We start from the raw sequence: 14,445 nt of genomic DNA on the forward strand, positions 1-14,445 counted from the left end.
AGTAAAGCCTTCCTTCAGGTTGAGGAGATGGGCCAGACATGACTCAAGAGAAACCAGCAATTGTAATTATCTGTACACTGAAATGAGGACCATTTCAAGTTATTTGCCTTCAGGGGCAAAAAGGCATCCTCTGACAGGAACAGAGCTCTTCTGCTTACAGACTGGATATTCGTACACAAGCCAAAATGAAGGTGTAGTAACAGATTTAGAAAGAAATTTTAAAATAAAAACTGAGTTAGTGTTTACATTTGGGCTTGCGGGCTGAAAAGCTCAAGTTTGTAATTGCTTCAGGGAGTGGACAGCTCTAGGACTGAAACCCTGCTAAGGGTTTCTCATCAAGAAAGTTCAAACAAAGAAGGACAGGAGCCTACAAAGATATCAGAAAGGGAGACAATAAAAAAAGAAGCAAGAAGTTGGAAGTAGAGGGAAAAATAGCAGAGAATAAACTGAAGAAAACTTCACTGAACTATTCTGTTAACAGCAAACATTAAAAAATAATTTAAACTAAACTTCATTGTTTTACATGAAAGCTCTAACCTATTTGGATCTGAGTTACAATATAACAAAGCTGGGTTTGCTTATGCTAAAGAAAAATATGAGATTTGTTTTGATTTCAGTTCTTGCCCTCTATAAATGGTGTTGTTAGAGAATACTGCTGATAGATGCACCTGGATGTGTGCCATGATATCAGGTCTGTGTGCCAAGCAAGGCACAGCTGCTATGATAATACCACATAATGGATCACAGATCAGTAGTTATCAACTTAAATGCTTATCAAAAGGGGATGATTTTAAGCAATTTACTACAATTTAGAAAATAAAAAATAGAACTGTGGAAACTAGTATGAAAATTGTTTAAAGAATCCTAACAAAAAACCCTGGAGAGCTCAGGTCAGATTGCTTCTGTCTAAATAAAGAACAGCTACATTGAAAGTCATCTTCTGAAAGGTCCAGGAGAAAGGCTGAATGCTCATTTCAAAGAAATAGATACTGTGAATTCCTAAAATGCCAGGAAGAGATAAAAATAGTTTATTAAAGTGTCACATAAATAAAAAACCTGTACAGCCCCAAGCCAGAAGACACATACACAATAATGCATCATGGACACAAAGGTGGTAATTGTTCTGAACTCAGACCTAACTAGTAATTGCAAGAGCAAATCAAAAGGAGAAACCACAGACTCTTCCTCCGTGAAAAAAAAAAAAAAAGATGGAAGAAAAGAAATTTGTATCTTAGGAACAGAACAGGCTATACAGGAGTGTCTTGAGTTGAGCTGGCAAAATTCCAACTGTCTAAGACAGAGTGAAAAGGGAAGAAGAGGGAGAGGAAAAAAAACCTCCAAACTAGGTTTATGCTTAAACTAGCCACATATATTTATACAGAAAAGAGAAAAATTAAGAGAAAACTACAATATAACACACACTTACACAAGTTATGTATAACAAGAATTAACCTCCCACTTCCCAGTTAATACAAAGTCTATTACTCTAGATTCATAAGCACTTTAAATGACACCCTGCAAGAAAGAGAAGGTATAACAACAAAATATTTCTACTTCCCTGAACTCAAACAAAAGGCAAGTAGCAGCAGCAGCAGGAGCAAGGCTTAGCACAGTAGAAGAACTGTACCACGTCCTTCTTTTACTTCAGCCATGGTGGAACTGACTTAACACCTCCCACTGCTGCGCTCATATCTTAGGTTTGTGTCATCTGGTATGAAATATTTCCTTGGTTACCTAGTCAGGTGATAGCTGTCTCCCAATCCACATAGATTCTCTGATCTTGCTAATTTGAGGCCTAGCTAAAACCACTACAAGGAGTTAGTTGCCAGATGGGGTCTCTGAAAAGAACTGAGCTCCCAGCAAAACACCACAAAATTTTGCAGAACTTGTGGAATGGCTCACAGAAGCACCTGTGATCTTTCACTGGGACAGAAGTTGATGCATGTGCCTTGAAATGCAGGACCTGCCCCAGCAGCTGCTCCCTGAAGTGATGCACAGACACAGGCAGAAACAGGCAGGTGAACACCTGACTGCCATGCACTGCAGTAGGTCATGGACACGTGTAGGGGGACAGAGTTACAGACAGGAAAGGAGCACCATACACAGGTTGCAGGCACATGAACAGCTGCACACCTAAAAGGGCAGCATACAAACGGGCACGCTCGTGTAGCAGAATGGGACAACAAGCAAGTGGATTCCATGATGGAATACAGAGACTGTTTTGTAATGCACACAGGGAGAATCCCTGGCACAGATCTCTTGTTCTCCAGAGCACACTGTTGAACATCGCTGAATGGAGGATCTCCCTGGCCCACAGAAAAGTGCCTGCTGTTGTTGGGACATACACACTCTGGACTGAGGTAAACCATGCATCCCAAGTTTCGTGAGCTGCACATCGTGAGGTTTTGTAACATTCACAGTGGACTGTGTCACACATAGTAAAGTGAGTGATGTGTACACAGACAAGTGCAGTCCTACACGTGTGTGTGTGTGTGTGTGTGTGTGTGTGTGTGTGTGTGTGTGTATTCTGGAGTCAGTCACAGCGCCTGTCAGCCCCTCCTGTGGACAAGGTTCTCAAACACATGCACACCAAGTTCAGTGCTCACACACTTGTACGCTCTGAAGGGTCTCATAAATGCACTGGAAGGAGACAGTCGTTTTCCTGCTCCCCCACAGACATGCAGAGCTTGGGAGGTAATCTACAGAGTGAGTCTCAGAGGAGATATGGACATGCCTGCTGGGCATGTCTGGCTCCCATCAGTCAGCAGGACTCACTGATGTCTGAACTCAGCATAAGGTTTGTTGCCCTCTCCATCAATTGACTACAAAAGGATGATGGGTGGCAGGCTTGCATACAGCTGTGGGACAGGCAGATCCAACACCTTTTGCCTCATGCCTGCCATGTATATGCTGGCATGACTCTTGCACATACTGAAGTGAGCCTCTCCCTGTCCTCCACATGGCACACGTACTACTGATGGGTCCCACATGTGCCGGTCACTGTGCAGCAGGTTACACTGACGTTGGATAAGATGCTCATACACACCTGCGGTGCAGTGAGCCACACCAGTCACTTGATTCTTACAGATCAGGGACGAGTGTCTCATGCACAGTGCACACAGGCACACACACTGCCACCTTACACACAACCACACAGTCACACGTGTGCAGCAGGATCTCAGATGGCTGTCCCATAAGCACACAGAGGTCAGTCCCGTGTATAAGCATGTCCCACCTATTCAGGGGAAGTCACACATAGATGGCACAGGTGTGACTCACAGGCAGCTCAGCCTCAACGTATCTGCTTTCATGCTTCCCCGTGAGTCAGACTCACAGATGAGTCTCTCACATGCACAGGTGTCTTTTGTACAAGCAAACATATGTATACTTTCATACAAGGTTGAGTTTCTCACACAGAGTTTTGTGAGTTTCACACACAAACACACAGGTAGGTACATATCCCATAAACAACACACCAGATGTAGCACAGTCACTCAGGTATGTGTGCTCTGCCTTGAAGGGACTTCTCTACACACATGGAGACCTCATGTACTCTGTGGGCAAGTCTCATAGCATGCAGATGTTCTCACACATACGCAAGTGTAGTGGGTCACGCAGCTCACCCTTCAGTGAGCCACACATGCATGTGTGCCTGCGCTTCATACACACACATCCATACCTGTGCTTGTACAGGTATGTTGCGTATGTGCAGTGAGTCAGGTGTGCATGCCTGGACAGAGACACACACACTTGCATACACACCTAAACATGGGATTGGCAAAGAGGAAAGTCAGAACAAGTGTACACAGACAGTTGTGACTTACCCAGACAAACATATGAGTCACACACATGCTGCAGAGTGAGGCAGACAGGCACACCCAGAGCAGGTTGTGCACAGAGTGGGTGTTCATAGACCAAATACACACAGGATGGTGAGTCACACACATATGTACAAGTGTCACCTGGATGAGGGTGTCACAGACAGACAGTGGCATCTCTCACATGCACACAAGTGTCACACAGACCAGAGTGCCACACAGAGGTGTCTCACACATACTGTTTACAGATGCGTTGCAGTCAAATGCACACATGAACCAAGTTGTGCACTCAACTGAGTGTTGCAGAGACACATGCAACTTGAGGATGTGTCACATACACACTTCATACATGCATGGATGTGTCACACAATGTCTTTCAGGCAAAATGGATTTCACACCCTTCGATATGTGTAACAAATGGACACACAGTCTCAGACATACAGAGATGTCTCACACAGATGTGTCTCTCCACTGCTGACACAGTGTCTCAGACACAGGACGTCATACCTGCAGGTATTACAGACACACAGTGCCTCACACCATCTCTTACAGAGAGATGACAGACATACAATTTCTCACATTCTTCAGACACAGTCTCACCTGACACCTTTCACAGACACACACAGGTGTCTCTCTGTCACAGAAAGGGTGACTCTCACACACATGGGTGCCTCTCACACGTGGGTTATCACCAACGCATTCACGACGTGACACAGCATCTGTCCCTTATACGCAGTGTTCCTCACACACGGACACACACAGACAGACACACAAAGCGTGTCGAGCACACCGGTGACACGGTGTCCCTCGGACAGTGTCTGTCACACACACACACACACACACACACACACACACACACACACACACACACACACACACACTCACGAGGTGTTTCCCGTGCATTCTAACACTCATCGTGTCTCCCCTTGTCTCTCAGGGTCGCACACGGTTTCTCTGTCCTAGCAACGTCAGTGTCACACACGCGGAGCGTTCTGCGCACCCGCGTGGTCTCTCCTCCCCCTACTTCCTCCCCCTTTCCTCTCCTCCCCCCTTCTCCCTCCCCTCTCCTCCCCTCTCCCCCTCCTCCCGTCCCGCCCCGGCCGTCGCACCCCTTTGCCGGCGCTGCCCGCGGGGCGGAGCGGCCGCACCGTCCCGGTCCGTGCGAGCCTCGGGCGCATCCCGGCGGGATGTCGGGGACCCGCTGCCAGGCGCTGTACCCCTTCTCCGGGGAGCGGCACCGCCAAGGGCTGCGTTTCGCCGCGGGGGAGCTGATCACGGTGCTGCAGGTGCCAGACGGCGGCTGGTGGGAAGGGCAGAAGGAGGACGGGCTGCGCGGCTGGTTCCCGGCCAGCTACGTCCAGCTGCTGGAGGTAGGAACGGGGTCGGGGCCGCGCCGAGAGGCGGCGGGGGGAGGGCGGCCCGGGCTGTCCCGGCCCTGCGGGGGCCCCTCGCAGCTCGTGAGGCGCTGCTGTCTGGGACCCCTCGGCGTCGCTGTGCCCTGTGCCCCGGGCAGGTGCTGTGAGAGGCTGCGGCGCTCCGGCCCCGCTCCGGCTGCCAGAGCCTTCGGTACCCGCAGCCGTAGCCGTGGGCAGCGCTCAGGTGTCTGGAAAGCTGCGGGATGCTCCGGGCACTGGGGTTTTCACAGTCGCTAAACAGCAGCAGAAGGCAGTGGCTGTGGTGAGGCAGCCCCTGTCAGTCACTCACGAGGACCAGATGCCGGGCAAGTTACGCTCCCTCCCGCTCCCCTCCCACTCCGTTTCCTCTCACTGAACATCTCATGGCTTTATGTTGTGGAAGAGGATATTCAGATATAGAACCATAGAATCATGGGATAGTTTGGGTTGGAAGGCACCTTAAAAATCATCCCGTTACATCCTGCTTGCCATTGGCAGGGACGCCTTCCACTATCTGAGGTTGCTCCAAGCCCTGTCCAACCTGGCCTTGGACACTTCCAGGGATGGGACAGCCAAAGCTTCTCTGGGCACCCTGTGCCGGGACTTCCCCACCCTCACAGGGAGGAATTTCTTCCTAATATCTAATCTAAATCTACCCGTCTTCAGCTTAAATCCATTCCCCCTTGTCCTGTCACTCTGTACCCCTGACGGAAGTCCCTCTCCAGCTCTCTTGGAGGCCTTTTAGGTACTGGAAGATCCTCTAAGGTCTCTGTGAAGTCTTCTCCTTCTCTGCTTCTGTTGCAGCAGTTCCCCAGCTGGCTGCAGAGACCTTGCTGCCATATGTGTGGCATGGCTCAGAGAGCCCCAGCAGGGTTAGTGTCAGTTGCCCAGACCCAAAGGTCATGGACTTTCTGTCAGGATGCCAAGAAGTTCTGTTGGCTTTAGTTGTTTTCAGGGCCCTGACAGTTGGGATGACAGTTGGGTTCCCATCTCATGACTGTATTTATTGCTTTCTGTCCCATGCAAACAAGACATAATGTCAGTGTAAAATATATGTCTGTGCAGATTGCCTTCATTACCTCTGTATGTGAAATCTGAAACATCTCCTACATCAAACCAAAAACCTGCTGTGACCCCATCAGCCCTTCCCTCACAGGGCTTGCCCTGTTGTCATTTGGAGGACGTGGGTATGGCAGTGGTCTCCAGGAGCATCTCCATGCAGTGACTGGGCTGAAGCCCAAGATTTCTTGGGTCTGCTTCTGTTTGTCCTCGAGGTTCCTAAGGACCAGCCTGCTTTGCTTATATGCTTGTATGCAAGGCTGGCATGCACAGCCTCCAGGGATCCTGAGGGGCAGGAAGCAGAGCCCTGAGCAGAACCTGCCCCCCAGTTGCATGTAGAGAAATGTTCTATGAGCAAAAGATTCTGTGCAAAAGGACATTTTGCCCACAGATTTGGCATTGTCTTTGGTTTCCCTTGTCCAAATGAATTAAAAAATCTGTGATGTTTCTGTTGAGTTCCTGTTTCTCATTATTACCTGGACAGACAGGAAAGTAGGAGCAAAGGTTGCCCACTTAGTGCTTCAAGAGTGAGGCCAGGGACTTTTCTGTGCCACTAAAGCGCTTGGGATTTCTTTTGTTGGTTTCAGGATGTGGGAGTCCTTTTGTTTGTCAGTTTTGCCACCTACAAGATCATGTACTGAGACATGTGAATATTTGTGGTTTCACAAATTGCTAAATATTTGCACATCTAACCAGGAATTTAGGAATTGTGTGAGGCAAAATGTATCATGAGATGTGACAAACTCTTCTCAGCAAACGCAGGGAGGGATCACTTCTGCAAACACCATAACTTTCCTGTCATCTTCTTAGAAATTCCTCTTACCCTATTTAAGTCTGAGCAAGTTCCACTGTTCTTGGATCAATGCCTGCAGCCCCACAGACGTGCCCTTCTGACCCTTGGCTTGTGTACCAGTGAAAACTTTGCTGAAAACCAGTTGTCCACACAGCCTGGCCTCCTTTCTCTTGAGCAAACCTTCAGTAAGAAGGCAAGAAAGATGGCAAGTGCTGAGCGTGTTCACTCTGGCATGTTTTCATTTTCTCCAGAGATGGTACCTAATAAGGACTATGCACCAGAGTTAGTAAATATGTCAAATGAGAGTTAACTAAATATACCAAATTTATGGGATCACAGGTAACTGGCACACATCACAGTAGGTGTGTCAGAAGGAGGAAGCTCTGTGTGTGTCTGTCTCTCATGGCTTTGTGAAGGTAGCCTTGTGTACAGGTATGCAGCTTCCTCAGGGACCTGATCTAACTGAAAGATGCCACAATGGAAATACTCTCCTCTGTTTTCTGATCTGAGACCCTGCCCAGCCACACTGACATTGGAGCTGGCTTCAGGGAGGTGGTGATAGCACATGTCTGGATGGGGCCATGGCCACAAGTCTCCTTTCTGTACTAACCATCCCTTGTATTGGCTTTGGGTGGCCCCAGCCCTTCAGTAAGGTTCGACGCTATGTCCTGTACTGAACTTAACCACACATTGTTTTGAAAGAGGAAGATATTCCTCCCTCACTGTGTCCTGCCCTCATTTCCCCATGCCTACTTCACTCCCGTAGGTACCTGTACTCTCTCTGAAGCCCAGAGGAGGAGTGGTTGCGTTTTCTGCCACAGCAGTGACTGAATATGGCTCGTGGCATTGTTCGAGGCATACCAGAGCTGACAGTGTTTGCCCTACATGGCACACACCCTTTCTTCTCTCAGCAAAGTCTGTTGGGTGACTGGGAGCTACCAAAAGGAGGTGCCCTTCTGAAGCCTTTGTGACTTGAAGCCTCCACTGATTTTAGACAGGAAGGCTGGATTTTCTCATTCATAGGGCTTGACATTTATCAGCACTGCGATGTCCTCAAACAAAACTGGTCTAAATTCCTGCTGAGTTTTGGTCCTGAGCTGAAAGGGAAATGAGAAAGGTGTGAAGAACAGCAGAGAGCAGAATCTCTGCCACCCTTGAGCGGTGGTTCAGCAGCCAGCTGCAGTGTGTTGGTTCCTGCCAGATGAAGGAGGAGAAATGACTGTTTCTGAGGCTGTTGGTGATTTGAGAGGAACCTGATGCACCAACAGCACCTGTGTCTCCTCATAGGCAGCCAGGCTGCAGAGGTGCCAGCACTGATGATCCAGCTGGCTCCTCCAGGAGCTGAGGATGAGGCAGCTCTCCCACCTCGTGTACCCTCACAGTCAGTGGTAGCTCTTGGCTCTTGGAAAGAAAACTGGGTGTACATGGTTGGTGGGTAACCTGAACAGGCTGTAATGGTAAATGAAGAGCTGGGCAGCTCTGAGAAAATCGTGAAGGTGGTTTGCAGGAAACAAAACCCAGTACCAAGAATGGGTGTTGCTGAGGGCTGTTGCCTTTGCTGCCTCTTGAGTTCTCTTGCTTGCAAAAATGTGTTTTCAGTTCATTCATCACAGGAGATGAAGGAGAGGACCTAAAATGTGGTAAATGTGCAAGAGAGACACAGGGAGGTAAAGAGGTAAAGACATTTGTCATCCTTTGGTTCCTGCTCCCACAGCTGCTGCAATCCCACAGTGGTGTGTTATAGGAAAATAGTGATGGCTGGAGGTTCCTGCTCAGGGCAGTGATGGAAGCAGTGAGAGCTGGAGGAGCATGTGGTAAGAATGAGCCAGAAGCGACATGTCTCTGTGAGCTCTGGAGAGGATACTGTTGTCACAGAGCAAAAGCAATAGCATAAGCCAAGAGAGTATCAAATGCAGAGAGCAAAGTGAGCAAGGGTATCAGCTCCATGGATGGTTCCCTGAGGCTGCGCTAGTTGGGAGCAGTTAGAGAGGCTGCTGTGGTCTGGTTCACAGAATCACTGGGTTGGAAGGCACCTCGTAGGTCAATTAGTCTGGCTTCTCTGGCCATGTCTCTCATGTTTTCAGTGTGTCCAAGTGTGGACTCCATGACTGTTCTGGATAATGTGTTCCAGTGTTTGACCACTCTCACACTTTTTCATTATGTCCTCTAAAGGGATTTTCTATGTTTTAATTTGTGCCCATTGCATCTCATCCTATCACTGGATATCACTTAGAACAGTCAATCTGTGCTTTCTTTATTGTCCCCCCCCACAGGTTTTCATTCACATTGATAACATTTCTCTCAAGCCTTCTCGTCTTGTTGCTAAACAGTCACAGTTCTTTCAGCCTTTCCTTGTACGACAGATGCTCCAGTCCCTTAATTGTGATTGTGGTCCCTTGCTAGGCTCTCTCCAGTGTGTCCTTGTGTTCCTTGTGTTGGGAAACCACATAGTTGTTTGTTACATTGTTGTGCTCTTGGAGATAGTAAGTTAATGGAGAAATGGTCCCTAACCAGTAGTTCCTGAGCATGAGAATCCATGGACACCAGAGGAATCCTGAAGACTGCTGCCAAATTCAGCTGGTTTTGCTTTGGCTGGGCTTCGGCTGTGCAAGCTGGTCTGCAGCACTGGGATCCCACTGAGTAGATACCATCAGCTTCAACCCTCACCCGTCCTTTGGTGATTAATAGCTATGGCAGCCATGAGACCTGAAAGTCAGGGACTTTCTGACCCTTTCCTCCCTCCTGTGTGCTTCATATTTTTGCCTGACCTTTTGGCCATTTGAGCAGAGCCCTACAGAAGTCAGTAGTACCATGGTGAACACTGGTGCAGAGCCAGTGGAGTGTGGTGTGTGATACACTGAGGGATTTCTTGACACCTCATGTTTCCTACCGTGAGACTGACTGACTCCTCACCCCATCAGCATCATGGATGCTTGGGGTGCTGGTGTGTGCAGAAAGATCCAGACCTAAGAGCAGCCTAGGACAAGTCTGAGTTGTTCCAGTTTGTGACAACCTTTATGGTGTAGGGCAACATAGGTGTCAAGAGAGTGAGATGGTGTTAGACCTCAGGGGTGTGTATTCTGGGAGGACCAACATGGGACCTTTTGGAGAAATCTCTGTTGTTTCTGCCTTTTCTAGACAAGTGATTTTTGGAGAGCTGAGGAGATGTGTCATTCAGTCACATTTGCAAGTGGTTTGTTTTAAATATATTTTAGACCTTGCTTTTTGTATTTGTAGTTAGCTAGAAATCACTTACATAAGCAGCAGCAGCAGGAACACATGCAAATTTGCTGGAAATTGTCAGCACTTTTTATAGCTTCAGTCATCCCACAGATGTAAGTCTCTGTATGAAGCACAGCGTGTGCTTCCAGCATGGATGGAGGTGGCTCTGGAATCTGACTGAGCAAGCTGGACTGAGTAGGACTGCAAGCTGCCACTGATCTTGTTTGCACTTTCCACAGCTTGATTTACCAGAACGGTGAGGCAGTTCGGGAGGAAGGAATTGTGCTTCACCTGCGAGGGTCGGACAGAGTGTTCATTGCTTGCACTGCTCTATAATACTCGGGGAGTAACTTACCTCACCTAACCCAGCCTGGGACAGCTGCCACATGGACAGGGAGATGTGCAAACACTTGACCCTGGAGGTTGTGGCACATCCAGCTGCAGAAAGCACGACATGGCACAGACTGCTTCCTTCATTGTGCCCGAGGAGTCACAGAGAAAAAGAGTGAAAGGAATACATAGTAATTATAATGCTTCTAATTTAATTTGTGGTAACAGAGAATGTGTAGAGGATTTCTGTGCCAAACTGTATCTTGTCATAAGCTGATAGGATCCAAGGAAACAGTGTGCTTAGAGAAACAAGAAACTGCCAGCTGATGAGCAGGGAGAATTCCATTTCATATCAATATTCAACTTCTGAACATTTCTGTGAAACAGTATTACGAAGAAACCCCTGTTTTTAAAGAAATTTTTTTTACCTTAGTGATGGAGCGTATTTTCACTAAGAAAACCCCCAAACCATATTGACAGAAAATATCCAGCTGCTCCTAGAAATGAGCATTGCTGCCCCGATGCTGCGATGGGGTGGGGTGGCTGTGCTTCCACAGCAAGGGCTGGAACAGGCAGCTGCTGGAGCTGCTGTCTGCCATCATTGGTGCTCTATAGTGTGTGTGTATGATACACTTGACAGGAAGGAGTTGTTGATACCTGTTTAAACAGAGCTTTTGCTCTGTACAAAGGAGAATGAGGTTGTGTATGGACAGCACCTGTATGCCCGTATCCCTTGCACACAGTGGTCATGCTTTGCTTTCTTAGAAGGTTCTTCTACATCCTTGGAGTTTGTTTCTCACACTTTGTCATTCCTTCATCTCCTCCCTCAAAAATCAGCTTAGCATAAAATTCATGGAGGACCACAAGGACCTGTGGAGATGCTTTTTCTAGGGATACTCCATGGAGCAAGTAATGCTCCAATCTGTAGTCTTGTATGATGGGAGAGAAAGATGGTGTTTAAGTCAATGGGATAAGGCTATTAGTGCTGAACCCTTCTTTGTGACCAGGGAGTGCACACAGAATTGTGCTCAGGACACCTATTCTGATGCTACAAGCTGAGTAGTTCAGCTACTCAGCTGAGCAGCTGCCAGGTGCTCCCTGCCCAGTGATGCTTGTGGCACCATCCTGAGCATCCTGGCTGTTCTACTGCCCCTGAGAGATGGTGCTGAGGAAGCAACCGGGGCTGAAGTGGGGATGTGATCTTCTTCGGGTGCAGAAGGATGGTTTTCATTCTTTTAGTGCAGGAATGACTTCCAAATAAAGCAGAGAGGGAGATTCTCATGTCTGTAGCTGGAGACTGCTGTGGGTGTTGTCTCAGGGAAAAGGCAAAGTTTTCAAAGTTCAGTGCTCACAGTGCTGGTGCTGATTTACTCTGCCCGATTCAGCAGCAAACCTGTGTCCAAAGTGGAGCATTTGTGAGACAGTGACAATGAGAATCCTGTGGCATTCCTTTGTGGTTTAGTTTCACAGTGTCTTTTTTCTATCTCTGACTTTCTATAACTGTATTTTTCAGAGTTTGAAACTTGTGGTCATCTGACCATTGACATTTCTGGCAAATGTGAATGAAATCAAATATAAAAGGGAGAGGAAATGATATTCTGCTACCAGAAAATCATTCTTCAATCAAGTGTTCTGGGGGAATTTAAACTCCCAGGAGAATGTGAAGGAGATGTGATGCTGCGGTTCACAATCCCTTTCCTATAAGAGTGATGTCTGTTATGTATCTGGTGATAGTTGTCTCAGACTGTTGAAGTTATAGATAGAATATAAAAACTGAATAGTGACATAAATAGCCAAAGTTTGTGAAGAGTCTTACAGATTGTTGTGGCACTTTTTTTGGGCTCTTCTGTCTCCTGCACAAGCTGGGGTGTTGCAGAAGCTGAACTCATGAATGCTGCACCTGTAGCACTGAGGACAGTCACACTGGTGGCCTTACAGAAGCTGCATGGGACAGAATTTTTAAAGATGTTTTTTCTGTATCCTTAGCTAAAAAATCGCCTGTGAGAGGCTTCAACTGGAGGATCTCTTACAGCCTGTGGATTACAAAGGGAGTCTAAACAGTCTCCCTACAGATGTCTGCCTTCTAGATGTGAAAGATTAAGTGGGTTGTTGTGCACCTGCATCATTAAAAACTCACTTGAGGATTGCTCAGTTGCCTAAAGAATTCCCAGCTCCTTATATGCTCTGAATTGGGCATGTGTCCTGTAGAAAAACATGCAAGTGATTTCTGCAGTGGTAGGCGCAGGCAACTCAACCCTTTCCAGCTTGAGTGCAAAATGCACCTTCAGTGCCTTGAGTATTGTTCCACAAACACTGAGTGCTGAACGTACTACACAGCACTTTATACTGAATGTAGCGTAAAAAGACACAGTAAGAATAATGAGAAGATGCCAGATACTTGTTATTTTCTAAACCCAAAACTTATTTTGGTGTCCAAAATGGAAAATTTGGCTCTGAAACAAGACCAGAAGATTCTGGCAGTTTGATGGGATTTGCTTGTCTCTACTTATTTCATTTTTACTTGTGTGATAATAAATGACCAGGTAGAATTAACTGGTCATTTAACTAACCAGAGATTAAACCTTTGTTTTATTCTCCATGATTTCTTGTCTTCCATGATTGCTTATGCCTATGGAGCCCATTATCAGTCATGCACTCCAGTGCTGAATTACCAGAATCTGAAGTGTCTGAGTATGTGCTCAGGACTTGGGTTTGTTATTTCACTGACTTCTGACACTAAATGCAATCCAAAGATAGGACATTCTTCTGCTTTGGAGAAGTCCCACAATAGCAGCAGCAAGTATGTGGTGCTGCAGCATTGCAGACAGTATCTGCCTTTGGAAATGTTTGGGGCTGTTACGGTTGTTTTCACTGTGGCCATGCTACAACTGAAGGCAGCAGGAATTTCTCATATTGCATGTGTTTATTCTGTTCCCACCCTTAACAGAGCACTGGGAGCCAGCCACTGCTAACTTGTGTCTTGGAATATTTGACAGGGGGCACTGATATTTGTGTCTGATTTGTGGCACTTCCAGGGGGCATTAATTCTGGACAGTGTTTTCGCTCCCTGTGCACACATGGGAGGTTTGCTGGAGGCTTCCCAAAATCTGGGCCTATGGTGCAGTGGCTACACCCTGTGTTCTCATTTTGGGTAACCCTGCACGGCTTGTGGTAGCAGACAGGGACAGGGGACCTGGGGAAACCTGAAAGAAGCATAATGGAATTGATGGTCCCCATGCTGTGCTTTGCATCCTGTCATCACTTTATGCCACTTTGTCATAGGTTTGAGGGGGAAAACCAAAATGTTTATCCACAAACGGAGGAGGGGATTCCTCCACAATAATCACATCACTCTTTATCAAATTTAAGAAAAGGAACTTTAATCAGAAAATGGATATAAGGATAACTGTTCTTAACTGAGATATATATATATATATATATATGTAGGTATAGATATAACTGTAAACAGACCAGAGCAAACTGCTTTCCCAACACCACAAGTAAAAAAACCAAAAGAGAACAACCCCCAAACCAGCAGGTTTCCTCCTGGAGAAAAGTTATAGGTAATGTCTGTGTCACACCGTGGCTGGCTGCAGGTGAGCTCCCAGTCTCTCTCCAGCGAGACAGAGACGAGTGGTGAGCACTCAGATGAATTCTGTCTCTCCGTCTGTGTCCCTTGTCCCCAACGAAGAAGGAAAGCTGGAAGCGGAGAACTGCAGCATGTCCCGGGAGGCAGCTGTGCCTTCTCTCTCTCCCGGGTCTCTGCCCCAGCCAGGGTGGGCAGGCCACGACACTGCAGGCGGTGGTGAGACTGGAGCGGTGACCAGGG

At 47.3% G+C, this 14,445-nt stretch overlaps 1 protein-coding gene across 2 annotated transcripts in view; it reads left to right on the forward strand.

The window, feature by feature from the left end:
- Nucleotides 1-4,951: 4,951 nt before the first annotated feature.
- GAS7 (growth arrest specific 7) overlaps nucleotides 4,952-14,445 on the forward strand; it is a 103,898-nt gene continuing 94,404 nt past the window's right edge. For both annotated transcript variants that reach the window (XM_071573569.1, XM_071573570.1), the window contains exon 1: nucleotides 4,952-5,188. In XM_071573569.1, the coding sequence (XP_071429670.1) occupies nucleotides 5,006-5,188 (183 nt within the window). In that variant the 5' untranslated portion in view covers nucleotides 4,952-5,005. The remainder of the gene's footprint in view (nucleotides 5,189-14,445) is intronic.

Source organism: Pithys albifrons, chromosome 19 (genome assembly GCF_047495875.1).
Source record: "Pithys albifrons albifrons isolate INPA30051 chromosome 19, PitAlb_v1, whole genome shotgun sequence".
Lineage (NCBI taxonomy): Eukaryota > Metazoa > Chordata > Aves > Passeriformes > Thamnophilidae > Pithys > Pithys albifrons.